Source organism: Malassezia sympodialis, genomic scaffold (assembly GCF_000349305.1).
Source record: "Malassezia sympodialis ATCC 42132 genomic scaffold, msy_sf_24, whole genome shotgun sequence".
Classification (NCBI taxonomy): domain Eukaryota; kingdom Fungi; phylum Basidiomycota; class Malasseziomycetes; order Malasseziales; family Malasseziaceae; genus Malassezia; species Malassezia sympodialis.
In genome coordinates this window covers 11,968-38,604 of record NW_017387822.1, presented here as the reverse complement: position 1 = coordinate 38,604, position 26,637 = coordinate 11,968, and the positions used below count along the sequence as shown (strand labels likewise).

General features: G+C 64.7%; 13 protein-coding genes across 13 annotated transcripts; 6 read left to right on the top strand and 7 right to left on the bottom strand.

The window, feature by feature from the left end:
• Nucleotides 1-50: 50 nt before the first annotated feature.
• Nucleotides 51-2,924, top strand: MSY001_3343 (uncharacterized protein; the record flags this gene model as incomplete). Its single annotated transcript, XM_018885241.1, has 7 exons — nucleotides 51-246; nucleotides 478-875; nucleotides 1,032-1,219; nucleotides 1,575-1,656; nucleotides 1,758-1,837; nucleotides 1,907-2,011; nucleotides 2,084-2,924. 7 exons carry the CDS (start codon nucleotides 51-53, stop codon nucleotides 2,922-2,924), a joined length of 1,890 nt encoding a protein of 629 aa, XP_018741822.1.
• GNA1 (Glucosamine-phosphate N-acetyltransferase-like protein) lies at nucleotides 1,396-1,954 on the bottom strand (the record flags this gene model as incomplete). The annotated part of the gene is made up of 2 exons (XM_018885243.1): nucleotides 1,396-1,833; nucleotides 1,859-1,954. The coding sequence occupies 2 exons, from the start codon at nucleotides 1,952-1,954 to the stop codon at nucleotides 1,396-1,398; spliced, it is 534 nt and encodes a 177-aa protein (XP_018741821.1).
• Nucleotides 2,925-2,959: 35 nt separating the features above from the next.
• MSY001_3341 (uncharacterized protein) lies at nucleotides 2,960-6,331 on the bottom strand (the record flags this gene model as incomplete). Its single annotated transcript, XM_018885240.1, has 1 exon — nucleotides 2,960-6,331. The coding sequence occupies one exon, from the start codon at nucleotides 6,329-6,331 to the stop codon at nucleotides 2,960-2,962; it is 3,372 nt and encodes a 1,123-aa protein (XP_018741820.1).
• Nucleotides 6,332-6,782: 451 nt separating this feature from the next.
• On the top strand, nucleotides 6,783-7,944 carry MSY001_3340 (uncharacterized protein; the record flags this gene model as incomplete). Its single annotated transcript, XM_018885239.1, has 2 exons — nucleotides 6,783-7,897; nucleotides 7,932-7,944. 2 exons carry the CDS (start codon nucleotides 6,783-6,785, stop codon nucleotides 7,942-7,944), a joined length of 1,128 nt encoding a protein of 375 aa, XP_018741819.1.
• Nucleotides 7,945-8,017: 73 nt separating this feature from the next.
• On the bottom strand, nucleotides 8,018-11,449 carry MSY001_3339 (uncharacterized protein; the record flags this gene model as incomplete). Its single annotated transcript, XM_018885238.1, has 2 exons — nucleotides 8,018-10,936; nucleotides 10,961-11,449. 2 exons carry the CDS (start codon nucleotides 11,447-11,449, stop codon nucleotides 8,018-8,020), a joined length of 3,408 nt encoding a protein of 1,135 aa, XP_018741818.1.
• A 104-nt stretch (nucleotides 11,450-11,553) lies between these two features.
• MSY001_3338 (uncharacterized protein) lies at nucleotides 11,554-12,429 on the top strand (the record flags this gene model as incomplete). Its single annotated transcript, XM_018885237.1, has 1 exon — nucleotides 11,554-12,429. One exon carries the CDS (start codon nucleotides 11,554-11,556, stop codon nucleotides 12,427-12,429), a length of 876 nt encoding a protein of 291 aa, XP_018741817.1.
• A 4-nt stretch (nucleotides 12,430-12,433) lies between these two features.
• Nucleotides 12,434-12,737, bottom strand: MSY001_3337 (uncharacterized protein; the record flags this gene model as incomplete). The annotated part of the gene is made up of 2 exons (XM_018885236.1): nucleotides 12,434-12,638; nucleotides 12,667-12,737. The coding sequence occupies 2 exons, from the start codon at nucleotides 12,735-12,737 to the stop codon at nucleotides 12,434-12,436; spliced, it is 276 nt and encodes a 91-aa protein (XP_018741816.1).
• Nucleotides 12,738-12,924: 187 nt separating this feature from the next.
• MSY001_3336 (uncharacterized protein) lies at nucleotides 12,925-13,656 on the top strand (the record flags this gene model as incomplete). Its single annotated transcript, XM_018885235.1, has 3 exons — nucleotides 12,925-12,998; nucleotides 13,351-13,432; nucleotides 13,456-13,656. The coding sequence occupies 3 exons, from the start codon at nucleotides 12,925-12,927 to the stop codon at nucleotides 13,654-13,656; spliced, it is 357 nt and encodes a 118-aa protein (XP_018741815.1).
• Nucleotides 13,657-15,612: 1,956 nt separating this feature from the next.
• On the bottom strand, nucleotides 15,613-21,090 carry MSY001_3335 (uncharacterized protein; the record flags this gene model as incomplete). The annotated part of the gene is made up of 2 exons (XM_018885234.1): nucleotides 15,613-20,425; nucleotides 20,453-21,090. 2 exons carry the CDS (start codon nucleotides 21,088-21,090, stop codon nucleotides 15,613-15,615), a joined length of 5,451 nt encoding a protein of 1,816 aa, XP_018741814.1.
• Nucleotides 21,091-21,150: 60 nt separating this feature from the next.
• MSY001_3334 (uncharacterized protein) lies at nucleotides 21,151-22,679 on the bottom strand (the record flags this gene model as incomplete). Its single annotated transcript, XM_018885233.1, has 2 exons — nucleotides 21,151-22,565; nucleotides 22,652-22,679. 2 exons carry the CDS (start codon nucleotides 22,677-22,679, stop codon nucleotides 21,151-21,153), a joined length of 1,443 nt encoding a protein of 480 aa, XP_018741813.1.
• A 147-nt stretch (nucleotides 22,680-22,826) lies between these two features.
• On the top strand, nucleotides 22,827-23,813 carry MSY001_3333 (uncharacterized protein; the record flags this gene model as incomplete). Its single annotated transcript, XM_018885232.1, has 1 exon — nucleotides 22,827-23,813. The coding sequence occupies one exon, from the start codon at nucleotides 22,827-22,829 to the stop codon at nucleotides 23,811-23,813; it is 987 nt and encodes a 328-aa protein (XP_018741812.1).
• Nucleotide 23,814: 1 nt separating this feature from the next.
• On the bottom strand, nucleotides 23,815-24,248 carry MSY001_3332 (uncharacterized protein; the record flags this gene model as incomplete). Its single annotated transcript, XM_018885230.1, has 2 exons — nucleotides 23,815-23,921; nucleotides 23,945-24,248. The coding sequence occupies 2 exons, from the start codon at nucleotides 24,246-24,248 to the stop codon at nucleotides 23,815-23,817; spliced, it is 411 nt and encodes a 136-aa protein (XP_018741811.1).
• A 240-nt stretch (nucleotides 24,249-24,488) lies between these two features.
• On the top strand, nucleotides 24,489-25,814 carry MSY001_3331 (uncharacterized protein; the record flags this gene model as incomplete). The annotated part of the gene is made up of 1 exon (XM_018885229.1): nucleotides 24,489-25,814. The coding sequence occupies one exon, from the start codon at nucleotides 24,489-24,491 to the stop codon at nucleotides 25,812-25,814; it is 1,326 nt and encodes a 441-aa protein (XP_018741810.1).
• Between the last annotated feature and the right edge of the window lie 823 nt (nucleotides 25,815-26,637).

The window sequence follows — 26,637 nt, the reverse complement described above, 5'->3', positions numbered from 1 at the left end:
GTAGTTTGGACTGTTCAACGCGGACATTACCCCTGACCATCAACACAATCATGAAGCTCTACCTTGTGTTTGTCGCTCTTTTTGCTCTTTTCGCTGCCGTCTCTGCTCTTGACCAAACCAACAAGATGGTCCCTATGAAGGCGAACAATGTTTGCTTTAAATGCATCAAGTCGTACATCGACTGCTTCAACCGCTTCGGTGTACAGGGCTGCACTGACAAGAACGCCGAGCACCACACCTACTGCCGTGAGTGCACTGGTGTCGACCCTTCGTGGTGAGAATCTGGAAACTACATTATCAATAATAGAGTCGGTCGCTTTTATCTGTTATAGTAATTTGTCGCTGTGTTTTATCTCCACAACACCACGCACCCGATGGTACTTGGGGTTGTGAATGTATGGGCAGTTCGAGCGCGATGGAGCTTCAGCCGGCGGCTATTTCATACTACCCATACAAGCCGGGAGCCCATGCGTTTAGCTTATGAGCAGTTTCTGCCTGAATCCACGGATCGACTTGTGGCTAAGCGGACCCAGGCTTTGGTTGTATGCCATGGTCTATTTGGCTCCAAGCAGAATTGGCGGTCACTTGCCAAATCCATGGCTAAAGGTTTTGGTGTACCTATCTACACGCTCGATATGCGCAACCACGGTTCGTCCCCCCATTCCGACGACATGACATATGCGCAAATGGCCGACGATGTCAAGTCGTTCTTGCAGGAGCAGCAATTGTCGAACGTAACCCTCGTTGGGCACTCCATGGGAGGCAAGGTGGTGATGGCCTTGGCTCTAGATCCTTCTTTGCCGGAGAGTACCCTGTCGCACCTTGTTAGTGTCGACATGTCACCTGCGGAGGGCGCCATCTCGTCCGAGTTTATGGTACGCGAAAGTGTCTGACTCTAGGAATATACTCGCTGTATGGTCAAAATTGAAGATATGAAAGTACAATCTCGGAGTGAAGCCGATAAAGAGCTGCAAAAGGTTGAGTCTGTAAGTCTTGCTCTGCTTACCGTAAAGAATCTACCGGTGCGCCAGTTCCTCTTGACCAATCTTGAACGTGATGAAGAATCGGGCACCATGCGCTTTCGGATCCCTGTCAAGACTCTTTTGCACTGTCTGGAAAGTATCGGCCTCTTTCCGTATTCGCCACCGAAAGATGACTCGTCGGCACCCGAGCGTGTTTGGAATGGTCCCACCCTTTTTGTTAAAGGCGAGCACAGCAAGTACGTTTGCACTACGAAGAACTAATACCAGGTATATTAACCGACACAATCTGCCTCTGTGTCGTGCATTCTTCCCTTCCATGAAATTGGTGACGTTGCCAACAGGGCATTGGTGCCAGTCCGAGAAACCCAAAGAGTTCATGCAAGAGCTGCAGGCCTTCCTTGAAAAATAATGTTTAGTGGTACTTGGCCATGTAGACTCCTTTGGTCTCGTAGCCGCACTTGACATAGAAGGGCACGTTGTCGTCACTGCAGTCCAGCAGTGTTTTGTAGGCTCCCGCGCTCTCGCTTAGAGCCGTAAGAGCTTGGATGAGGATTTTTCCGAGCCCTTTGCCTTGCATGGAACTGTCCACAGCAATGTCTTCAATGTGGGCAGCGGTAGCCAGGGACCGCAGGAACTTGGGCTCAAGGAACACGGTGCCAGTGGCCACAAGTTGGTCAGTGTCTTTCGAGACAATCACCGTAATAAAATACTGGCTTGCTGATTGCTTCGAATGACTCAAAATACGGAAGCGCTCCTTCCATGCCGCCTCACCAGGATCGGCTACGCTCGTCAGCGAACCAAGGACTCGGAGGTGACCACGCGCATAGTCACTCGATGCCAGGGGACGGACCTGAGTGAGAGAACAAGGCACGTACATGTAGGTTATTCTGATCGAGCTTCTCGTTCAGCTCAGCGGGAATTAGCTCAGCAGGAAAGGCGAGCTCCAGCTCGGAATCAGGTGTGAAAGGCATGTCCGATGTAGAAGCGGTAGGTCTGGTGGACCACGCACGGGCCGTGCGTTTCGCCACGTGATAAGACAGTTACCAATCCAGGGCAACGACTCGCCCAGCTTATGCGCTCATGTGGACGCGTGTATTAAGGGGTGTGCGCCTTGGAGCGCTGGGTAGCAGAAGCCTTGTATCAGCCTACCGAAAAGAGTTCAAGACAGGCTATAAGATCTTACCTTTGGCCCTGGCAGGAGTAGCAGCCAGTACTGTGGCACTGTATCCTCGCACTGCGGCACTGGAGGCATCTCACGGCCGTTTGGTAACGGAGTCCAAGTCGTCCATGGATCTGCCCGTGTATATCAAGACGGACAGCACAATGGTGTCCCCTGATGGTGTGCAACTCCGTCTCGTCGGCATGGGCGTACGAACTGTAACCTTTTTGGGCGTGTACGTGTACGTGGCAGCGCTGTATGTCGAAGAGAAGGCAATAGCTGCTGCGAAGCCTGCCTGGGCCACTGGCGGCCAGGATTTGGAGGCACAGGTGCGCAGCTGGATCGAGGAAGGAACGGCTTGCGCGGTGCGTGTGATGCCCGTGCGCTCCACGGACTTTAGTCACCTTCGTGATGGCTTGCTGCGTACCGTGCAAACCCGCGCAAAGGATGCACGTCTGCCAGGTACTACCTATACACTCGACGAAGCAAGCGAAGACAGCGTGTCCCAAAATGTGCAAGATCTCAAGAAACTATTTCCACGGTCCAAGGTCTCTAGGGGACAGACGCTTGATTTGGTGGTTGAGAAGGCACAGAGCGGCTCTTACGTTTTAACACTCCAGCACAATGGGTGCACACTGGGCCACGTACAGAGTGCGCCCTCGTCCTCTTGTACATTCACGGTGCCAACGGGTCTACTACTGGCCTACATGGGCGAGCGCCCCGACATTAGCGCTGCCCTCCGCGCATCTGTGGTCGCTGGTCTCCAGCTCGACCTTCCGTAGGTCAAGAAAATTGAACCACTCCATTGAATATGGTCCTAGCTACGAATTCGGATGCCGCGGTCCTGAACACCGTTGGGCGTGTATCTGTGGTACTTGCCGGTCTTGTCGATGTGGTCCATACCGAGCACGTCATCCGGCGAGAACTTGTGATCAAAGATCACGTCGTCGTCCTCCAGGTACGTCGGCAGCTTGTACTGCGTGACCTGGATAAGCGCAAAGCGGATCTTTTCAAATTCACGGTCTGGGATGTCCAGTCGAGCTTGCAGGCGACGCTTGGTGTCAGCGAAGCGCTCGGCGCGCTTGATCACAAAGCGGAATGGCACACTGTGAATGCGCGTCACATCCTTTGTGAAATGACAGACCTGGACAACCTTTTCGTCCTCGGACAAGTTGAGCTCCTCAGGCCAAATCTCCTCGGCAAACAGCTCCATGCCGTCCGGCAAATTGTTAATGCACTCGTGCATCGAGAGCTCGCGCTGCTGCTTCCCCATCGCCGTCGTCTCAAAGATGCGCATCTTTTGGGTGCCCGTCGGGCGCATCGGGACCAGTTGTGTGAGCTGCTCAACCAAGTCGTGCACATACGACGCCTTGGGCATGAGGAACAAATGCGGCTGGATTTCCTCTCGGTTGAACGCACCCATCCAAAAGACCCGAAGCGAACGCTTTGACTCCAGCTCCACGATGCTAATGTCTAGGAACTCGTAGTAGAGGAGGCTTGCGTGGCCCTGGAGATAGCTAGAGTGGATAATTTCACTTACGGTTTGGTTCGCAGAGCGCCGAAAGATGGTCTTAGGAGTGCCGTTCGGGCCATTGGCCGCAGTGAAGCGCAGCTTTAGCGGGTCGTGCTGCAATCGCTCACCCACCTTCGTCGCAAGCATGTCATAGGTCATCTTGCGATTCAGCGTCATCTCAAATTCTTGCGAGCAAGTCTCACTAGGCTGGCGAGGCTTAAGGAGCACGTGGACCTGGTTCTGCAACATATCGTAGAACTGTACCGGGTTCGAGCAGAGCTGCTGCACTTCGTAGTCCGCGGCGTCCTTCTCCGACAGCTCAATCTGGAAGCAGATAATGTCGCCGTCCTGGATCTCACTCTGCTGGAACGTTGACTTCATCTTGAGTACCTCAATCATACCAGGCTTGATCTCCTCGTACAGCTTGACATGGGTACTCGGCGGCCAGCGCATCAGCTCATTGATTGTCGGCACTAGATCACCCACCTTCATCTGGCGCTGGACATACATGCGCGAGACGCCCAGCAGTGACTGCCGCGACGTGTCAAAGTACTTGAGGAACACCATGATTGCATTGCCAGGCGTGTCGGGGTCATAGTGGCGCATCGCCAGGCTCGTTGGATGGATCAGTTCCATAAACAGCCGCAGGTCGTGCTGGCGCGAGGCCATGCGCTCACGCACAACATCCAAAGTCAGGGCGGGATCATTTTCTGGCATCACCGCGTCAGGCCGAATAGTCTTGTTCTGGCGGTTTACCAGCACCCACAATCGCACGAGGTGCGGCGGTAGGTTAAAGTGCTGGGCGAGACGGGCCTTGAAACTGATAGCCGGTTCATTTTTCATAACACGGAACGTAGGCACATCCGTGGGGCGCAGCGAGCGATCGTCCAGCGTGGCAATGTCAAAGCCCTGGTGACGCTGGAAGATCTCCTCCGTAACAATCTTGACCGTGAGGTAGAGGTGCTGTTCTTCACGCTCACGGCGACGGGCCTCCAGTTGCAGGCGTTCATCCTCCAGACGTTCGCGCACGTAGGCAGGGATCTCTTCAATCGTAATGGGGCGCAGAATCTCGTCGATCTTCGACTCGCGTATGTACACAAGCATGTACGCATTCGTGAACCGCTTCATCGCGCGCACAGGTGCCGTGTTGGAAAGCTGGTTCTTGTTCATGTGAAGCGGCGGTAGAACCTCGCCGCCGAAGTTGTCTTCGAGCACTTCCTTAAGTGTCGCACGCGTCACCCGATCGTCGTCGAAACGGAACCAGCCACTGTTGGCCTCGGGCTTGATGAGGGCAAAATAGTGACCACCGTGCAAGTCGCCCGAGTGCACCAACACACCATGCAGACGATATACCCACGGCTCCCCTTTCTTTTCGTCAATGACATACGGCGCAAGGTCAATCGATAGTGGGAACTCGTGGCGGTCGTTGATCTTCACCATAGTATCGCGCATCATATCATACTCGAAGCGCTTCAGTTGGAGATGCAGGACGGGCGGGAAATGCTCGAAGATGACACCCTTCTCAGCATCCTGCAGGCCATAGCCTTCAGCATGGTATTTGTTGTCGCCTTCGAGCATTTCGGTTTGGATGTAGTTGGCGAACGAGTCCTCCAAGTTCGCCATACCCTTGACGTTGAGCTGGATGTCGTAAAAGTCTTCGGAGCGCGAAGACTCGTAGTCCACATTCACGCAGCGCAAAAAGCTCTTCATCTTACCGACAAAAAGACGGGAAATGGCGCCATCGGCAGCTGTGCCCTTCATCTTCTCCTCTAGCTTCTCCTGCAGGACACGATTGAACTCTTGCACATCATGCTGCAAGAATGTATCAAACGACTTCCAACCGAACGACTTGGTCAGTTCCGTCGTGCCCACAGACTGGTTCGAAGTCTGCAGCAGATAAAACGCACGCTGCAGCGCGTATGCCACGCTCTCCGTAGGCACATCCTGCTCGGTGGGGATCTGGTACACGGCACGACGGAAGTAGTTGGTGAAGTACAGCGATTGGAGCAGCGAGTTCATGTAGCAGGTGGCGCCCTGGTTCTTAATGCCCACATAGCCCGTCTCCTTTTTCGAGTCGTAGTTAATAAAGTTGTGCCATAGCACACCCGTCGGGTCCTTGAGCACACGCACATAAGCCGACACAACGGCCTTGTCGTCCTCGATAATCGGGCGCGTGTTGGGTTCCACGGCTGTGGTCAGCTTGCGAAACTCGTTGAAGCGCGTGAAGCCCCAGTCCATTTCCTCAGCGGTAAAGCGGTGGTGAGCTTGACTCGAAGAGAACAGCGTTGGATCGTTGGGGTTCGAGATGACGAGCGCAAACTGCGCACAGGCGTGCCAGCCAGGGGGCGTGTCCTCGTTATCAGCATAGTCGAGGTACACAGAGACCATGTCGTAGGGCTGTCCATTAGAGTTACCAAACGGGAATAGGAGAATGCGCCAGCGATGACCACCACACTCAAACTCAGGCCCGGTTATGCGCTTATCGAGCGAATGCCAGGACTCGATCGGCCAGTGGCAAACTTGAAAGTCCTCTTCCTCCTGACCGAGGTCCGCCAGATGGCGGTTCGTGAAGGCTTCGTAGTCCATCACACTAATGCGCGGAAGCGGTCGTGGCGTCTCGTCGACATTTGCAGAAAGGGGATCACTGGGCTTCATCACAGTATCTTGTACGTCCATGTTGGCAGGGCCCAATGTACGGTTCTGCGTGAGATGTCGTGCGGTCGTACCTAGCTTGTACCACACAGGCTCACCTACCAGTACACTCTATTCCTCCTTAGTTCCACAAGGATGTGGGTCAAGAAGCAGGGAGTGCCAAGTTCGGGGGGTGGTGTCGACACAGTGGTTGTCACGAGAGAAGCAGCGGAGGTGGCGCGCTGGAACTTGCGCGACTCGGCCGTCGAAGGAATGTGTACCCATATGGACCCTACGCAAATGCTCAAATAGGCTGCTTGCTATGGGACGAGCGCAAATGTGCGTACTACGAGATATCGTGCTCTGGGACGGGCGTCGTCGAGGCTACAGCATGCGGCGTCCTCCCCCGAGTCAACGTGCGATGTCACTCGGCCGAGTGCATGGTGGAGTTTGGCCAGCCAGGCCTTGCCCGAAGCGCGAGCGGGGTGCGACAACGATGGAGCGATTGTGGACGGCGCTGCAACCCATCGCCCAGAGGCTGACGAATGTACCCAAGGAAGAGGCTCCTGTGGTCTGGGAGGGCACGATTATGAACGTGAAGCTGGCGTTCCGCCCTGCGCAGTTCTACGTGCAGGGTGCGCTTGTGGCACTCAGCGTGTTGTACCTCCTGATCGCGTTCGCGGGACGCGCCGTGAATCGCTGGCGTGTGCGCGCATGGCACCAGCGCTTTGGTGCAGCGCTTCAGAAAGAGTTTGTGCAGGTCGGTGCGGATGCAGCGAGCGCACAGCCGGTGCTGCTGTGGAACGGCCCCAACGAGGCCTGCCTCTTTGCAACGGGCCGCCGCGGCATTGACACACTGCATGCCAACGTGTGGCTGCGCCCTTGGCACGATATCCTGTATATTTGTGTGTCTCTTTTGTACGATGTACTGGCGCTACCGGCCGTGCCGTGGTTTGGGCCTGAAACGGTCACTGTGCAGATGGCGCTGCCGTCGTCGCCACGTGTGAATGGTGGTACTTTTGCCATCATTGGCAAGACGGAGCTGGTTCCTGCACGCCATGGTCGCTATGATATGCTATTTGCCAAGGTACTCGATGCGGAAAACGCGAGTCGTGCGCGGGGCCTGGACGAGCGGTTTGCGATTGCCACCGAGTCGGGCGACATTACCGACAAGTGGCTCGGCGAGGTCGGACCGCGCGGCGATGCGCAGCGCGCCAAGCTGGGTCTCATCGACACGCTGAACAGTAACGCAGGCCGTCTGTTAGTGAGTCTTTTGTTCACGGACCAGCCGCGCCTGCAGCCCGAGTACGAGGCGGTGCCGGAGACGCAGCGTGTCGAGCGGCTCGAGCTGACGATGCGCCTGCCGCGCACAGCCGTTCAGTTGGAAGGGAGCGTGCAGCTGTTGACCCTGTGCATGGACCTGATCGATGCGCTGCACCTCACAGCGACTGGCAAGTCGAAACTCATGGCCCTGCGACCTGAGACGCATGTGGCCCTCAAAAAGACACGCGCGGAAGCTGCTGAGGCTCTTTCGGAGATTCTTATGCGGGACACCAAGGCGGAGGCCGCTGAGGCTGCGGAGGAGGAGCGTCTCCGCCTGCAGAAGGAAAAGTTCGACAAGCTGTCGCCGGCCGAGCAAGCCAAGCGCAAGGAGCTAGCCAAGCGCCGCAGCCAGCGCAAGGCGCAGATGAAGGAGATGCGCCGCCGCATGTAGTGTGCTATCTACTTTCTCTACAAACCTTCGTCCATGCGAGACACCGCGGGCACGACGGGCGCCGCGCCCGGCATTGTAGGAATGTGTGCCGCCTGAGCCCGAGAGGTCTCTGCATGCTCCAGGTGCGCCAGCACATCCGACGACGACTTCTTCTCGTCGTCAATCTTTGCCACAGCGCGCTCCATAAAGACGACCAGCTTGGTCTCATTGCAGAGCACTTGAAGTGCCTCGTGCTCCTCAGCCATGGCTGCTTCCAGACTGCTAAGCTGCTCTTCCGCCAGACCAGGGAAGCGTGTTCGCAAAATGTCCGTGGTCGGCGGAGGGATCTGGCACAGCACCTCAGGCTCCACAAACATATTGAGCGTGGTGAGGTCCAGCAGCACAGCGCAGGCGGTCTGGAAGGCCACCGTTCCATAGATGCGCTCCAGCACGTCGTCGTCCGAGAGCGTTGTGACGTCACCGAGCTCGTACCAGTCGTCTAATAGGTACACGCGGCGCCAGATACACGCCAGGGTGGCGTCGCGCTCATCCGATGGCTCCGCCATTCGAGCCAGCAGCTGAATGGCTACCGTCGAGTCATTGAGTGCGGCCTCAGGGCGCGCCGCAAATGAGCGATCATGGAGGGAGAGCAGCTCAGCCATATCCAGCGCTGTGACCACCCGCGCATCAGCGACCGAGATGGCAAGTTCCACAAACAAGGCGCGCAACGCAGGCTGCTGGTCCAGACGCGTAGCCAGGGCCGAGGCGACATTTTCAGCAAGAACCTCCGGAGTGGATGTTGCCATCATAAGCGCATCGCACCAGCGCTTGAAAAGACGTCGCTGCACCATGACCAAGTCGAGCGCATCGTCCCAGTCTTCCAGCTTTTGCTGCACGTGCTCCTCCTCAATGGACGGCGACATGAGCGAGCCAAGGTACATGAGCTTGCTGAGGCTAAGCATGGACTGCTTGTCAACCACATTCTCTTCCTCATCGGCGCTCTGCCGCAGCGTCGAGCTGGCAGCGGCGAACTGATCCACATTGATGCCATGGAGCCACGAGATCTTGGCATAGCGCTCATGGCGCTCAAAGAAGGCCGTGACAAGGTCCGCATGCTCAGTGCGCGGCTCGAGGAGGCGGCGAAACTCGCGCTGTTGGATGTAGTACAGATACAGCTCGTCTGCAAACTCGAGGCCGAGCGTGTCGAGGTAGTGTTCGATACGCACATCGACGGGGCTGTTCTCACTGTCCGCGCGGCGCTCGTTCATGCAGAGCTGCACGAGCGTGCGATAGTCGCCGTGGCGCTCAGCAAGCTCATACGCCTTGTCGCTGCATCCGACGGACTGCAGCGAGTGCAGCAGACGCGAACGGGCACGCACAAATGAATCCGCCACGTCCGAGCGTGTCTTGTCCGTAAGCATGGAGGCCATGCGCGCATCGTATGCGCCGAGAATCAGCTCGGCGAGCGCACACATGTGGGGACGACGCTCCGCATCGACAATGTCGGCTTCGTGGCGCTGCAGCGCTAGGTCGAAGAGGCTCTCGAGCAGCTCAATGCACACGCTGCTTGCGTACCATGGCTCAAACTCGACCTGCGGGATGAGCGGCAACAAGTACAGTTTCGTGTTCTCCTCACGGTAGCGCACCGAGCCTAGGAGCAGGGCCAGCGTAAGACGAGTGCACTCCACACTGTTTTCAGGACTGAGCAGGCGGCGGAGCGCATAAAAGAGCGTCGGCACCTGTGCCAGGCTCGTCTCGAAGAACAGGCGCTCGTTGCGTGTGCCTAACACGAGTTCAATGGCCTCGCTCAGCAACGACATGCGCGCGCCTGTATCGTAGTAGCGCCACAGGTCGCCTGCGCCAGCCAAGAGCTCGGCATTGGCACGCAGCATTGTACGCAGCGTCACCGAGAGGTGCACGAGGTAGCCGCTGCTGCCAAGCACCTCGATCAGGCGTTGTGCGAATGCAGAGCGCTGCGCTAGTTGCGTGCGAAGATCGACGGTGGGACGCAGCCGACGCAGCGAGCTGTCAAGGAGCCGCGAGCTCACGCGTCGTATGGCAAGCTCGACGAGGCCCTCGTCCATGTGCTCCGGCAGCGCATCCAGCTGCAGCGGGTTCTGTGGCTCGTCGAAGCACATCGCACGCTCCAGGCACTCCTCCAGACGACTCGCCCGCGCGTCCTGCGCACGGGGCGAATGGGACTGCAGGTCCTGCATGTGCTGCATAGCGCGCTGCGCATCGACGTACACATGAAGCATGCCGCTCTCCGACGTCAGGCCAATCCAGTGCACACATTCGGGGTCGGTCGGCACGCACCCTCCCACGATCCGGTTCGAGCCGTCGCGCAGGCGCAGTGACTCCTCCTGGTGCGTGTGCTCGCTGAGCAGCACGGCCACCACAGCGTGTGTGAATGACACAAAGGCAATGGTGGGGTGCGACTGAGACAAGCGCAAGGTCGGCATCGAGTGTGCGCGAGGGTCATGAGCCTGCTCGTACTGCAGCGTCACCCACTGTTGCACGTTCAGGGACGTCGCGGTCGGCTGCAACGGCAGAACGGCAATGCCGTAGTGTGCCGTGGACTGTGACTCGTCCTTCACGAGGAGCGCCAGCATATTTGATACGCTGTCATAGGCACCATCAATAATCTGGATCTGCTGAGCCATCGCTGCGCTGTACCGCGTGCCGCTGAGATAGAGTGACCGGGCGGCAATCGTCTTGCCGAGGTCCATGTCGGCCATCACGAACGCCGGCGCCTGCGTCTCGGCAAAGGTGCCCACTGGCAGGCGCCACACGTGTGCAGCGCCCACGCTGACAGCCACAGCAAGCACATGGCCCGTGTCGACGGGTGCACTGACCACCAGGGCCTGCACGGCCAGCTCGCCCTCACGCATCGAGGAGCCGCCGAGCCAGCGACCAAGGAGGCCACGCTGCACCGCAAGCTCGTCCACCACGAGATTCTGCTGGTCGTGGTGCATGCGTACGCAGATCCGGAATAGGCGACCCAGTGATGTACCGGTCAGGACTTGGCTATTGTTGACGCGGGATACCGCTGTCACACGCTCCGCGCTGCGCAGTGGGAGTGATGGCAGGGCCGCAGAGGGGTCCGAGTCTGAGGTGAGCGCATCGCTCAGAGCGCTCCAGAACGATAGACGGCCCGAGGCTGAGCACAGCAGCACGGCAGGCTCGGCGCTGGCGCTCAGGGGACGTGGCAGAAACGTGCAGAACGGCGGCTCTGCAGGAGCGGCGCAGACCGGCGCAGGAAACTGGAACGCGGTAGGTGCCGCCGAGGAGCAGCGCCAGGCCAGCACATGTTGGGCGGTGGCGCAGAAGGCCATGTCGCTGTCAGCATCTACTCCACCCGTCGACGCTGCGGCGTACGTGTCGGCGCGGAGGGCCTCTTGGACGGCGGATGGCAGCGCAGGGGCGCGTTGAGCTACTTGCACGATCGAGTCTGCAAGCAAAAGAGTCATATCGCGAGAGCCCCGTGGAAGGAGGGTGGGCGTGACTGCGTCGCTGTGCCCAGGGTCCATGGTGGGGGAGGGCGACAGGGACACCACGTGGAGGGCGCTTTTTCATGGCCGACGACCGCGCTGCACCCGCGCTCGGTGCGCCTGCGGCGGGTGACTGTGCTGACGACGTGCTGGCGAGCAATCGGAGAGTAAGCTCGCCATTTATGGTGACAAAGATGCAGCGCGAGGCGGCCAGAGCGTGGGACAAATTCTACAAGGCGCATGAGGACCGGTTTTTCAAGGACCGTCACTGGACGGACCGGGAGTTTGAGGAGCTCAAGGCGGACCCGCCGGAACTGATTCATGGGGATGTGCCGGTGCTGCTGGAAGTGGGGTGTGGCGTTGGCAACACGGTGTTTCCTCTACTCGAAAAGAATCCGGCGCTGCGCGTGCACTGCTGTGACTTTTCCCCGCGCGCCATTGACCTGGTGAAGAAGCATCCCCAGTATACCAGCGATCGCGTCCATGCGTTCGTGTATGATCTGGTACAGGGCCGCGATCGTGGTGAAATGGCTCGCGCGCTTGCGGAGTGCTCCGCGTGGCCGCCGGTCTCGACGCTCTCGCTGATCTTTGTCATGTCTGCGATCCCTCCGGACGACCAGCTGCCTGTGCTGCGCGCGCTCGTGCAGGTGCTGCCGACGGGTGCCACGGTCGTGTTCCGCGACTATGCGCGCGCGGACCTGGCGCAGCTGCGATTCCATACGCGCAAGGACGCGCAGTGGTCGGAGCCCAGCCTCTTGAGCGATTCGCACGACTGGTACCGCCGAGGTGACGATACCATGGCCTACTTTTTCACCCGCGACGAGGTGCAGCGCCTCTTTGACGCCGTCGGCGGCCTCGAGGGCGAGGTGGAGGAGGTCGTCAAGACACGCACGAACCGCCGCACGGGTGCGGTGATGGAGCGGCGCTTTATCCAGGCGCGGCTCCGGCGAACAGCCTAAATAGCTATGAAGACGCGTGCACGCGAGGGGCCATGGCGACGCGGTGGCCTGCGGCGCGGTACGCCGCACGCCACTGCGCGTCGTTCGACGACGGCAGCGACTCGGTGCGGATGACCGAGCCGATCGACATGAAGAAGCCGAACGTGGCCGCGGAAGAGAGCATGTACTGGGCGAGTGTGCCCATGACGCCGCGGGGACCAGGGCCGCCGCTGTGCGTGTGAGTTGCGACATACGTACCGCAGGATCTGGAAGCCACCACCGATGAAGCCGATCGTCAGACCGACCAGCGAGCCCATCACGGCGCCCATACCGACTGCATAAGAGTGCTGTACATACGCTTGGACATGACAGACTGCTGTGGCACAGCCTGTTGCACATAGATCTGCTGGTTCGGCGCACTCATCGCGGCAGAGGACAAGAAGGAGTGGCGCTCTGCATGGGCGTTATGTCGTACTTCCCAGTAGAGGCCCCTGCGCAGCGACGCATCCCCCGCTCATGGTGGTGGCAGCGCGGCTTCCAACGCTCGCGCGTGCGGGCGCTCTAGCGCGCAAGATTGCGCTGCACTGTGGGTACGTGGTGCATGCTCATGGAAAGCGACATTACGCAGTGTACGTGGCGCACGCTAACGGCAGTGGAGATTGATGCGATTGTGAATGCAGCGAACCCGACGCTGCTTGGTGGCGGTGGCGGTGCGTACCACGAGCTGACCGCAGTGGATGGCGCGATCCACCGCGCAGCGAACGATCCACGCTTCCTCGAAGAGTGCCGCGCCCTCAACGGGTGCCGCACCGGCGAGGCGAAGACGACGGGCGCGTATAAGCTGCCGTGTCGGTATGTGATCCACACCGTGGGGTACGCACAGGGCACTCACGCAGGCCGATATGTATGTGCATGCTAGCTCAATGCAGACCGAGAGCACAGTGAGTCCGAGGCCCATTCCCTCTTGCAGGCGGCGTACCGCCACAGTCTGCAGCAGGCGGTCCAGTGGGGCGCTCGTTCCTTGGTACGTCAGCGCGGCTCATGCAGGCCTTTCCGTCGATTTCTACGGGCGTGTACGGCTACCCGAAAGAGGCAGCGACACATGCCGCTGTCGACGCAGTGGCGCAGTTCCTGCGAGGTCCCCAGGGCGAGCGGATCGACCTCGTGGTGTTTTGCTGTTTTTCGCCCGGCGACCTGGCGCTGTATGAGCGCATCGCGCCGATGTACGCCGACGCAGGCGCTACGTAGCCGTCTACCAGAGCTGGCGCACAAGGTGCCGGCGATGGGGCAGATAGTCGATGCTCTCGTCGGGCACATGGAGAGCGTGCCTGTGCAGGCGCATTGGAGCGGGCACCGCGGATCGTCGCCCGGCGTGCAAAGTCTCGCGGAGCACGGGGCGCGTCCATGCAGGACGTCTGCGGCGGCGGAAGAGGTCAGTGCGCTCGGTACACTTGGCCCACTGGCCGCACACTGCCTTTGATCCGGTCGCGGCGCGCTGTAGCCCCCGGTCGACTCGACTCATGGAACGTAGCCATGCTCTAGGAGGCGCATCGCCACATTGCCTGGCGACCACTTGCGCATGCATGAAACGCCAGAGCGGCAGAATGGGCGCAGCATCGCTTTGACTGTGGGAAGCAAGGCCCGTGACGCAAGGCATGCGCAGCGAAGAGGACACGCAGCAGCTTTTCAGCGAGGACCGTGCGCGGCGCAGCGCATGCCACTCCGTAGGCAGTGCCGCGGAGGCGCCATCGTCTCCATCCTCTGGCCCGCGTGGTGCGGCACCATCGTAGCCGCCTGCATGATCGAGCGCAGGAGCTGGACGGTCGACGGGATCGCGGGACCGGGGTCGCCATGCTCCATGGGGAGGAGCGAGACGATGAGGCACACCTCGCTCCGGGCGGTCAGGGAGAGGTGGCACGCAAGCCAGGGCGGTAGGGCTCGGCACCACACGCAAGCGCGATGGCCGCGAGCGCCATGGGGTCATCGTCGATGTGCTGGACCATGTCGCGCTCGAGCATCTGGACCCACGGCCCGGCAGGAAGCAGATCTTGCAGAATCCCTGTATCTCGAGCCATACGCACTGGGCCCCTCCTGACCACGTCATGCACGCGCGCCGCGTCCAGGGACATTGTCACCCCCTGGTATGTCCCCAGGGCGAGGCGGTGCTAGGCGAACTTGAGAGCTGTCTCTGTCAGCGGGCTGTCGGCAGGGGGGACATGCAGGCTCCGCCGGAGCCTCGTGAGAGAGAGACCGTCGTCTCGCTGCTCCTGCAGGCGGCGGACGACGCTGCCAAAATCCGCATCGACACTGGCGTCGGGCGCGCGTGGTACGCCCTCTGCATCGCTCTCGCCGACCTGGAGGCGGCGCAGCACATTCGTAGCAAGACGAAAGCGCGCGCCTGCCATTTCTTCCTGGAAGTGCAGGATCTCGTACTGCTCGTTCAAGGCGCGCGCCGAGTCGACGGCCCTGTCCATCTCGGAGAACATGTCGGCGACTGCAGCCTCAGCTCGGTACACTTCGTCCATGATCCGGCCCATCTCCGAGTGCACGCCGTCCAGCACCTCGAGGAAGCGCTGGTCCGCCGCGTCCTCGGCGTCCTCGACGTCGTCGTCCAGATAGTCGACAACATCGTCGACGCAGGTCGGCGCCGAGTCGAGGGCGTACACCGAGTCGAGCGAGCAGAGCGCACGCTCAATGCGCGGCGCATCGCTCGGCGTGGGGATCGCAAGCGGCGGCGGGCGCTCCATGCGGCGCGCGGGGCGGCGGGGGGATGACGCCATCGGCAGCGGCACAGCGGCGTCACACGTGCTATTCGCAGGCGGCTCGCTGGTCTCAGACACGCGCAGCGTGGTCACAGCACCCCCACGAGCCAGGGGCGACACAAGCGTCGAGCGCGGGTCGATCGGCTCGTCGACGGGCGCGGGTGGAGGGCCACAGGGCCGAGCCGGGGCGCCGCCCCGCAGCGGCAGCGCAGGGCGCGCTGCGGGCCCCGCCGAGGCGAGCGGCGAGGTGAGCGGCGTCTCTGTTCCGAAGCTGCTGGTCGTGTGGGGCGCGTCGAGGCCTAGACGCGAGACGGGCGGCGACGTCGGAGAGCACGAGCGGTCACAGATCGGCACGGGCATGGCGGGACACGGGGTGTCAGGTGTGCATTTATAGTGGCAACTACCGGAGAAATGACGGCGACGAGCACATGACAGCGAAGGGCTATGCATAGCGGCGCGCCATGTACCGCTGCTCGAGCGCCCGCAGCACGTCCCACCACGCGCTGTGATTCGCCTCGTCCGCCGCCTGGACCGCGGCCACCAGGTCGCGCCCGAGCCCCGCGGCGACCTCGGCATGCGCCTGGTCCACCTGCACCTGCCAGGCGGCCTGAGCGCCGGGCGGCGCCGGCGCCTTGGCCCAGATCAGCGCTTGCGTCGCACACAGCCCGATGCACTGCTCGAGCGCCTCGTGCATGCGCCCCTCGCCGCGGCGGCTGCGCGCCGTCAGTGTGCTCGCCAGCTCGAGGAGCGTGCCGAGCGACGCAGGCGCCCCGGGCGCCACATGCAGCGTCGGCGCAATGAGCGCGGGGAGCTGCGGCCACGCGGCCGGCTCGTGCGTGAGCACGAGGTCCGCGCTGCTGAGCGCCCACAGCAGCGCGAGCAGCAGGCCCAGCGCCTCGTCGACGGCCACCTGCGCGGCGCGCGCAAGCGCGTCGGCCCCCTCGGCCTCGAGGCCGAGCCACGCGCGCAGCTCCGCCGCATGCGTCGCGAGGTACGCGAGCGACGGCAGCAGACGCGGCGCGTGCTCCGCAAGCACGTCGCCGAGCGGGACGTGCGCGCGCGCGTGCGCGCGCGGCGTGTCCTGCGAGGCGCGCGGCGCCTTGGCCGCCCACATGCCGTGGAAGAGGCGGAGTGTCGTGCGCACCTCGTGCAGCTCCGCCACGTCCAGGCGCCGGGCGTGCGTGAGCGGCGCCCACGCGAGCGCGCGGCGCAGCTGGCCGCCACACATGTGCACGAACGCATCGACGTCCGCGTCCACGAGGTGCGCGCGTGCCTCGGCGCCCACATTCTCCACGATGCGCACGACGGTGCGCAGCACGAGCAGCCACGCCGCGTGCATCGGACTCGGCTCGCCGGACGGCAGCGTCGCGTCCATGCACCCGTCCTCGAGCGCCGCACTCAGGGCGTGCGTGCCGAGCGCACGCACGATGCCTGCGTGCGCGAGCAGCTCGCATGCCGCAGGCTGCGCCGCCAGCGCCTCGAGCAGGCGCACCAGCGGCGCAAAGAAGCGCACATGCGTGCGCGGCGCGCCGGCCCACTCGCCGGCCGCCGCGAGCGGCGCGTGCGCGAGCAGGTAGCGCACACCACGCAGCACGGACGTCTCGCGCAGCGGATGGAGCCACACACTCGGGGGCACACACGCCATGCCCGCCTGCACGACCGCCACAAGCACATCCAGATCGTACTCTGCGCGGCGCGCGGCCTCACTCGACGGCACATCCAGCAGGGGCGCAAGCGCATCGAGGCGCGCGAGCACATGCATCGCATGCGCCATCACCGCCGAGAGCGCCGCCACCGGCTCGCCGAGGCGGCGCACCGCGAGGATGACCGCAAGCATGCACTCGAGCAGCGGCGTGCGCGCCTCGGCGCTCGCGGACTCGGACAGCGCCGCAGGAAGCGCATACGCAGGCACATCCAGCGTGTGCGCGAGCGCCTCCGCCATCGCACGCGCCGCAGGCGCCTCGAGGCGCGCGTGTGTCGCGCCGAGCAGCGCCGCCCACAGGCGCAGCACGTGACATCGCTCGTCCGCCGCCGCGAGCGGCGCGAGGCGCTGCGCCAGCGCGCTCAGCGCACGCTGCAGCGGCGCAGCGTCCGCGCCAGCGAGCAGGTAGGGCAGCGCGGCGCGCAGCACATTCGCCCACGCATGCGCGCGCTGCGCCTGCGCATCGAGCGCGGACCACGCGAGGCCCACGCGCGCCGCGCACGCCTCGGCCTCCGGGACGCCCGGCGGCACGCGCGCCGCGAGCGCAGGCATCGCATACATGTACGCCGGCCCAAACGTGCGGCACTGGTCGTAGTCGTCGCGGCGCGGCGGCAGGCGCAGGGCCGCGAGCGGCACATGCGGAAGGAGCGCCGCCAGCGCCGCCTCCTGCGCGCGCACCGCGTGCGTCGACACGGTGTCCATCGCAGCGCCGAGCGCCTCGCACGCCGCGGGCACGTCGAGCAGCCACGCGCGCAGCACGCGCAGGCCGCCCTCAGGCGCCGCGGCGCCCGCACTCGCGCCCGAGCCCGCGCCGTCAGACGCACTGTGCCCGAGCGCCTGCACATCGAGCTCGAGCACCTGCAGCACACGCGCCTGGCACACGGCGCGGTGCGCGTACGCGGTCGTCTCGTCGGCCGGCGCGTCGTCCAAGGGGAACGGCGTGGGGCGGCGCAGCAGCGCGCCCAGCGCGTCGAAGAGCGCCGCGTCTTTGCGCAGCGCCGCAAAGACACGGGGGTGCGCGAGCGCATGCCCCCATGCCTCGTAGAGGAAGAAGAGCACCGCCTCGAGCACGTCCGGCGCACGTGTCCACAGGTCCGCGTCGCGCACGGTCGCCGCGGCCAGCTGCAGCGCCGTCGGCGCGTCGCCCGCCTTCGTGTGGCCGCCCGCCTCCTGGCCGCCGGTGAGCAGCAGCGTCGCGAGCGCAGGCTGCGACGCCAGGAGCGCTGCGAGCATGCGCCACACCGCCGCACGGAGATCGCCGTCGGTGTGGTCTGCCGAGAGCAGCTGCAGGTGGCCACGCACCGTCCGGTCGACGTGCGCTGTCGAGCCGAGGTGCCCGGCCCAGCGGAACGCAGACGCCTCGGACGTGCGCACCACATCCGTCACGAGCTGCGCGGCGGCCGTGGCCATGGCGGGCGGCACGGCCGCCGCCACATGCGCGAGCACCGCGCTCACAAGCGAGCCGCGCGCCTCGGGCGCCGTGCCTAGGAAGCACGCGCGGATCGGATGCGCACGGGCCGGGCGCGTGACGAGCGTTCGGGCCGTGCGGAGCGCCTGCGCCGCGAGCGCAGCGTCGGTGCGCTCCGTGGCGTCCAGCGCGGAGAGCAGGGGCCGGAGTGTGAGGGGCGTCGCTGCGTCGCCGAGCACGCGCTCAACGACAGCGACAAGCGGAGCGGCGGCCTTGTCCTCCTCCAGGCACGGGTCGCGGAGGACGGCGTCCCAGAGGCGCAGGCACGCGAGGACGAGCGACGCCTGCGCGTCCGGCGGCGCCATCGGCTCGACCCACACCGTGTCGGCGGCCCATGTGCAGGCGCGCGCAAGCACGCGCGCCTTGATGTGCACGAGGTTGTGGGGATCGACACACTGCGCCGCCTGCATCTGCGCGAGGAGCGCTGCGAGCAGGCTCAGCAGGGCCAGTGCGCCGCGCCACGCGCCGTGCGCGACGAGCGGCGACGGCGGCAGGTCGTGCGCGTCGTCGACGAGCGGCGCGGGGCCGGGGCTGCCGACGAGCACGTTCGTGCTGCGCACATGCTGCCACACGTCGTTCGGGCGCAGCGGCAGGAGCGCCTGCAGAAGGTGGTAGCCGGCACACACCTGGCGCTCGTGGACGGGGTGCGCTGCGAGGCCCTCCTGCACGAGGCGCAGGGCACTCGGCACGAGCGCCATGTCCGCCCCGAGGTGCTCGAGCAGCGCATCGCCGAGCGCATCGTCGGCGCTCAGCATATCGGCGAACAGCTCGGCCGTCTCGGTGGCCACGAGCGGCGCGTCGTCCCAGTCGGGGGACAGCGCCGTCGGCGGCGCGCGCGCGCCGTCGTCGAGGAGGGGATGCGCGCCGGTGCGGGCGGGCGGCCGCTCCCGATACGCCAGCGTATCGTGCAGCACATGCCACGCACTCACCGGCGCTGGGAGCTGCCAGAGCACGACGGCTGGCGCCTCGTCCGGCGGCGAGACGAGCGTGCCGCGCGTGCCGGCTGGGATCACGAGGCGCGTCGCAGCCACGGGCAGCGGCGTGCGCAGCTCGTACTGGACGCTGGGCGCCGTGGGCTCCGTCACGGGCTGCCACGGCGCCAGCGCGGCGGCGCGCGGCGGCATCACCAGGGCGAGCGTCGGCAGGTGCATCAGTAGATCGGCCGCCGAGGCGGCCGTGTCGGGCGCCGGCACCTCGGGCGCCGTGCCGCTGAGCGCGCGCGCGAGTCGCACGAGCGGGCGCAGCGACGCCGGGAAGCGGCGGCGCGCCGTGTCGAGGACGCTCGTGCGCGTGGGGTACGGCAGGTCCTGCGTCCAGAACTGGAGGCACAGGGCCGCGGCGCCATCGGCCACGTCGCCGGACGCGTCGCGGAAGGTGCCGTACCACAGGTCGACGAGCGCGTCGAGGTCCGGCAGGTACTCGGGCTGCACGAGCTCCGACACGGTGAGGAGGAGCCCTTTGAACACGGCGCGGTACGCCAGGGCGCTCAGGTTCGCGGCGCCAAACACATGCGCGGACGTGCCGAGGAGCGGCGACGATACGAGCGCGTGCAGCGTCGGCAGCAGCTCCATGCCGGGATCAAAGGCGCCCTGCGCGAGGCGCTGCCACATGGGCGGGCCCAGGTCGAGCACATCGACGGTGCGTGCGAGTGCGTCGTCGACCGCGCCGCCGGCGGCCGCGTACTCGTCGAGGCGGCGGAGCACGAGCGCGAGACCGAGGAGCAGGGGCGCATACGCCGCGTCCGACGCGGCGTGCGCCTCGAGGCGGCGGAGCGCCGCGTCGAGGTGCGCCGGGTCCGCGGCGAGTGGCGCAAGCGCTGCGTCGTCGGCGAGGGCGCCGGCCGGCGGCGCCTCCAGCGCGGCCTCGAGGTTAAGACACTCGATCGCCAGAAACACGAGCAGCTCCCGCACACTGCGCAGCAGGCCGCGGGCGCTGTCGTCGAAGAACCCGGCGCTCGCCTGGCGCTGGCCAAAGTGCGTGCGCTCGATCGTGCCGAGGAGCGCGTCCGCAAAGGCCATCGTGGGCGGCAGGCGCCCGTAGTAGAGCAGGAACGCGACCTCTAGGAGCGCAAGCTGGCGCTCGAGGCTGTGTCGCGCGCTCAGCACGGCGTACCGCGGATCCGCCGCGAACGGCGCGGCCAGCGAGTGGGTCGACGCGTGCTCGAACCATGTGAGGCAGCGGTGCGCGAGCGCATCGTCGGCGAGCGCGTCCAGGACCGCCGACGCCATGTCGAACAGCTCGTTGTGGGCGTCCTCGGCGATGCGCAGAAGCGCGCTGACGCAGCGGATGAGCGCGAGCTGCTCCTCGAGAAAAAAGACAAACACGGCATCCACGAGGGCCTCGAAGCGCTCCGAGCCCGGCTCGCTGTCGCGCGCGTCGAGTGTGCGGTGCTCGCTCGCGAGGTAGGTGCGCAGGAGCGCCGCGGCCTCGATCTCGTCGAGGTGCAGGCGGTCACTGAGCGCGAGACCCAGCCCGCGCACCGTGTCGTCCAGCTGGACGGTGTGCCCACGCCACGTCACCGCGTCTTTTTGGAGCGCGGCGCGCGACGCTGCACTCGGCGACGCCCACGCCGCGCCACAGTCGCGCAGCTGCGCGAGGCGCGCCTCGAGCAGGCGCTGGAGATCCGCAGGCGCGCACGTCTGGCGCGCACGCTCGAGATGCTCGTAGATCTCGTAAAACGATACATACATCAGCGTATGGGACGGGGGATCGCGCGCAGCGTCCGGCGCCGCGCTGGCTGCACCGGCCATGGTCGGCGGCTGCGAGACAGGGGAGGGTCGATCGGCCGAGGGGCGGGTCGTCGCCTCCACTCAGCGGCTCGGCGGCGCCACGGCGGGCGGCGGCGGCGGCGGCGACGGCGGCGGCGGCGGGGACATTGTCTCCTCGTACTGGGGAAGACGCACCCACTCGAGCGATGTCTTGGAGTGCGTGAGCACGATCGGCACGCCGATGACAATATCGAGGATGCGCGGCTCGCTGCCTAGACTCTCGACGCGGATCGTGATCTTGAGCACGTGGTAGATATGGATATTCGACTTGGGGTGCTGGCACGAGATATTGATCATGGTCTGGCGCTCCATCGTGACGGGCAGCGCGAGATGGAGGTGCCACGGCCCGGTCGGGCTGAGGGGCGCGAGGCGAATTTCCTCGGCCTCGGCGGGGCTCTGCGCAGCGGCGGCCTCGACATACGGGCGCAGCGGCGAGCGCGCCAGCGCATGTGGGTCCTCGTCAAGGACGGGGAGGAGGGGGCCCTCTCCCTCGGCGCCTTGCAGCCGCAGCAGGCTCCACTTGCGCGGCATTTCGTGGCGCATCGTCCTGCGCTCGTTCGCATAGTAGTCTGTCTTCTCCTCGAGCGCGAATACGAGGCGGTGGATGCGCGTCTTGCCGAGCGGCACGAACGTGAGACGCACAGGGATCGAGGTGCCGATCGGGAAGCTGCTCTCGTCGATGGCGACGGAGTACGACAGCATGTCCTCGCACAGGCGGTCGAGCAGGATCGAGTCGGCCACGCTCGGCGCGGCGACCGGCGGCGTCTGCACGAGCGTCACCTCGCGCTCCGCGACGACATTGCTCGCGAGCGGCCCACTGCGGAACACGGTCGCCTTGAGCTCGTACGAGACATGCCCAAAGTCGGCATGCAGCGTCGGCGGCAGGTCGTGCGGCAGCAGGAGGCTGAACGGGTACTCGTACTCGCCCTTGCGCAGCTCGAACCACTCGGCCTGCACCGGCGGCGAGCTGGCCGCCGGCAGAGAGAGGGGCGGTGGGTGCTCCGTGTCGGGCGACGTGCGCGGCGAGCGCAGCCCATCCAGCAGGCCCCGCACCGAGCGCAGCGCGTGCTGCGCAGACGGCGGCGGGCGGTACGGCAGCGGGATCATGAGCGGCGAGCGCTCGCGCTCGCGCACCTCCTCCGGCCACATGTGCTGCGTGGCCGTCGTCGGGTCCGCGACGGGCATCGCGTGGTCCGCCACGCCGCCGCGGCCGAGCGAGAGCGGCAGTCCTGAGCTCGTGCGGAAGATGCTCGTCGAGAGCCGCAGGATGTCGACCTGCTCCACCATTTCAATGCCATTCTGCTTGAGCCCCTCTGGCCAGTCGGTGCGCGACTGCCCACGGAGCGTGATCGTGATGTCCTTGATGCGCGCGGGGCGCGGTAGCGAGAGACGCACAATACCACGCACATGCACCCGCGGCGCATCGCGCTCGGGCGTCGAAAAGTCCTCGTCTCCCGCTGCACGTTAGAGGCGGCCACGTACCAGTGTGCTTGTGGGGAAGAAATACGGCCGGCTCCAGTACTGCGTTAGCGAGCCGACGTACATTGGATCTCGAGAGACGGCGACACCATGCTCGCAAGGCACAAGTCGTGCTGAAGGACGTGTGCGCCGCGTCGACCCCGCGTCCGCCGTCAAGTCCTCGTGGTAGGTGCGAGAGTGGCACAGCAGCGGCACGTGGAAATAGGGCCGATTGGCGCGAACGGACCGTGTCGACCTCCATGTCGTTGCACGCCACCGCCCACCTCCCCCCCCTGCTGATCTCGCCGAAGCAGCTCGCATCGCTCCTCCAGGGCCCGCGGCCGCTGCGCATCCTCGATGCGACGTGGTTCCTCCCGATGCCGGGCGCTGCGCCGCGCCATGCGCACGCCGAGTTCCTGCGTGGCCCGCGTGTGCCTGGCGCCCTGTTCTGGGACGTGGATGCGGTAGCGACCCGCGGGGAGAGTGTGCGCAACCTCCCGCACATGATGCCGAGCGCGTCTACGTTCGCTGAGGCTGCGCGCGGGCATGGGATCTCGCGCGATACGCATGTCGTCGTGTACGACACGCACGGGATCTTCTCGTCGCCCCGCACGGCGTTTACGTTTGCGGCGTTCGGGCACCCGGCCGTCTCTGTGTTGGACGGCGGGCTGCCCGCATGGCTCGCGGCCGGCGAGGCGGTCGATCGCGAGGCACTCACAGCGGACCCTACCGTCGAGGCGGCCGCGTACGAGGTGCCGACGCTGCGCCCGGGCTGGATCCGCTCGTTTGATGAGATGCTGCACAACACGACGCTCGGCACGAACGCGCAGACGGTGCTGGACGCGCGGCCCAAGCCGCGCTTCGACGGCCAGTCGCCTGAGCCGCGTCCCGAGATGGCGGCGGGCCACATTCCCCACTCGATATCGCTGCCCGCGTCGAGTGTGCTGGAGCAGCAGCCCGCGCACGATGGCCAGGGCTCGTACACGCGCATGAAGCCGCAGCACGAGCTGTGGAAGCTCGTGCAGTCGGTCGTGGGCGAGCAGGGCCTCGAGAAGCTGCGGCACGATGCGTCGGCGAAGGGCGCGCTCGGCGTGTCGCTGACCTGTGGCAGTGGCATGACGGCGTGCATTCTGTGGCTGGCGCTGCAGCAGCTCGGCATCGACGGCGCCTTGTACGACGAGAGCTGGGCAGGCTGGGGCCGCCGCGCGCACGCGGGCGAGGCGCCCGTCGAGAAGAGCGAGGCGTAGTCTATAGGACCGCATCGTAGGTGACGCCCTTGTGCTCGGCGCCGCGCATTGTGCGCTGGACATGGGCGGCAAAGGCCGCCTTGTCGCGCCGGAGTGTCTCGGCGGCGTCTGTGTGAGCGGCATGCACGCACCCTTGTTGAGGGGATCGTCCGCGTTGGGCGCGAGGAACAGGAACAGCAGGCCCACAAGGACCGAGTTCAAATTGAGGATGGGATTCCAGTCCTCGCGCAGGATGTTGAGGCAGACATTGCCGTCGAGATCGAGGTTCGGGTGGTACAGGCGCTGGAGACACTTGACCTTCGGCGGGTCATGCGGGTAGTTGCTATTGATGGCGATGCTGAAGCGGAAGGTGCCGCCGCAGTACATGCCCTCGTCCGGGCGCAGCCGCAGCTCAAAGTGCATCACGTCCGCGGGGTCCGGAAAGTGCGTCTCCATCGTGGGCGGCAGGTCCAGCTCCGAGAGGTCTGTGTTAGCGGCGTCACGTACCCTTTTGCACGCGGATCTGTGCAGGCGACAGGCGCGGCCCCTTGCGCCGCGCCTCGTCCGCCTCGCGCCGCTGGCTCCATAGCTGCGTCAGCGACGCGCACGTACATTGATCATGGCGGTGGGAGCGTGGCGATGACTAAAGAAGGTCCAGGGGAGGCTCGGTCTTCTTTCCCCTTGACCCTCGACACCATGTCGCGAGAAGCCGAAGCAGTCGCACCGGCCGAGGCGCGCACGGACGAGCTCGCTGGCGCCATGTCGGCGGCGCAGGTGAAGGACGAGCCGGCTCGCGAAGAGCATGACGACGACGAGAACGACGACGAGCCCGAGGATGTCGCGGCAGGCGACAGCGAGAAGAAGAAGAAAAAGAAGAAGAAGAACAAGAAGAAGAAGAAGGTGCAGCAGACCGAGCCGCCGACGATCGGCCTCTCGAAGCTGTTCCCGAGTGGCGTGTACCCCGAAGGCGAGATCCAGGCGTACGACACGAGCCACTTTGACGAGTCGCGGCAGCGCGTCACTGCCGAGGAGCTGCGCGAGCGCGAGCGCCTCGTGCAGCAGCAGGACGGCTTCGACTACAATATCATCCGTCGCGCGGCCGAGGTGCATCGCCAGGTGCGCCAGTACGCGCAGCGCACGATCCGCCCCGGCATGTCGATGACCGAGATTGCGAACATGGTCGAGAACGGCACGCGCGCGCTCGTCGAGGAGAACGGCTTTGAGAGCGGCATCGGCTTCCCCACCGGCCTGAGCCTCAACGAGGTCGCGGCGCACTACACGCCGAACGCAGGCGACAAGCGCATCCTGCAGGCGTCCGACGTGCTCAAGGTCGACTTTGGTGTGCACGTCAAGGGCCGCATCGTCGACAGCGCGTTCACAATGAACTTTGAGCCGACGTGGGACCCGCTGCTCGCAGCCGTGAAGGAGGCGACCGACGCAGGTGTGCGCACGGCCGGCATTGACGTGCGCCTCGGCGACGTGGGTGCGGCGGTGCAGGAGGTGATGGAGAGCCACGAGTTTGAGGCGGAGGGCAAGACACACCAGGTCAAGTGCATCCGCAACCTGAACGGCCACAACATTGAGCCGTACCGCATCCACGGCGGCAAGTCGGTGCCGATCGTCGCGACGCCCGGCCTCAATACCAAGATGGAGGAGGGCGAGTACTTTGCGATTGAGACGTTCGGCTCGACGGGCCGCGGCTATGTCGTCGACCACGGCGAGTGCTCGCACTACGCCCGCAAAGTGACGCCGCCCAAGGTGTCGCTGGGCCTCAGCAGCGCGCGCCAGCTGCTGCACACGATCAACAAGAACTTTGGCTCGCTGCCCTTCTGCCGCCGCTACCTCGACCGCCTCGGCGAGCAGAACTACTTGCTGGGCCTGCGCCACCTCGTGCAGCAGGGCATCGTGACCGACTACCCGCCGCTCGCCGATGTGCCTGGCTGCATGACGGCGCAGTATGAGCACACGATTCTGCTGCGCCCGACGTGCAAGGAGGTGGTGTCGCGCGGCGACGACTACTAGACTAGATAGCGCGCCATACACACCGGCTAAGCCACAGCGTCGCGAGCCACACCGCTGCCATCGTCACGAGGACTACAGGCGCCGCAAGCGCCGCATCGCCCACGGGAATCGGCGCACTCGTCTCGGACGGCAGGGCCATGCGCCGTGCATACACGGTGCGTGCGCCCAGCAGGGCCTGCAGCGGGGCGTGCCAATGCGCATGGCTTGGCGGGAGGACCGCCGTCGTATCGACCACGTCCCAATCCGCGGGGCCTTCAGCGGCGCACACGGCCATGGCGACGGGTGCGTCCGCGACAAGCGCCTGTGGTGTGGTGGGCGTGGCGAGCCATGGCGCTAGCTCCCGCTGCCATGCGTCCGCGGCGCGATGCAGCCAGGCGCCCAGGGCGCGATCGGTGCCGAGTCGCTGCGCCAGCGTGTGCAGCGCCCCCGGCATCGTGCGTGCCTCGCTCGACGTGTGTACGGGTGCCGCGTGCGCATAGCGCACATGCAGAGGCACACGCACCTCGCCGCTCTGCGCGAGATCCAGGAGCAGCGCCGTATGCTCGCACTGCACGCCCGTGCAAGGCCTGCGGTAGCTCGCGGCGTCGCCCTCCCACCACGCGCGCGGCCCAGTCTCCCTCTGTGCGGCCAACCGTGGCTCCGTGGCCCAGCCAGGCATGTTCTCGAGGTCCACGGGGCCCAGAACGTGCACGTCGCGCACGGGCGGCGAAGGACGCGCGGTGAACGGGTCAAAGAACGCACTGGGCGGTAGTGTGTACAGGAGATGGAGCTTGCATGCCCGAGGCACCTCGGGCACGTCGATCCACGCGGTCGGCGCGTACGA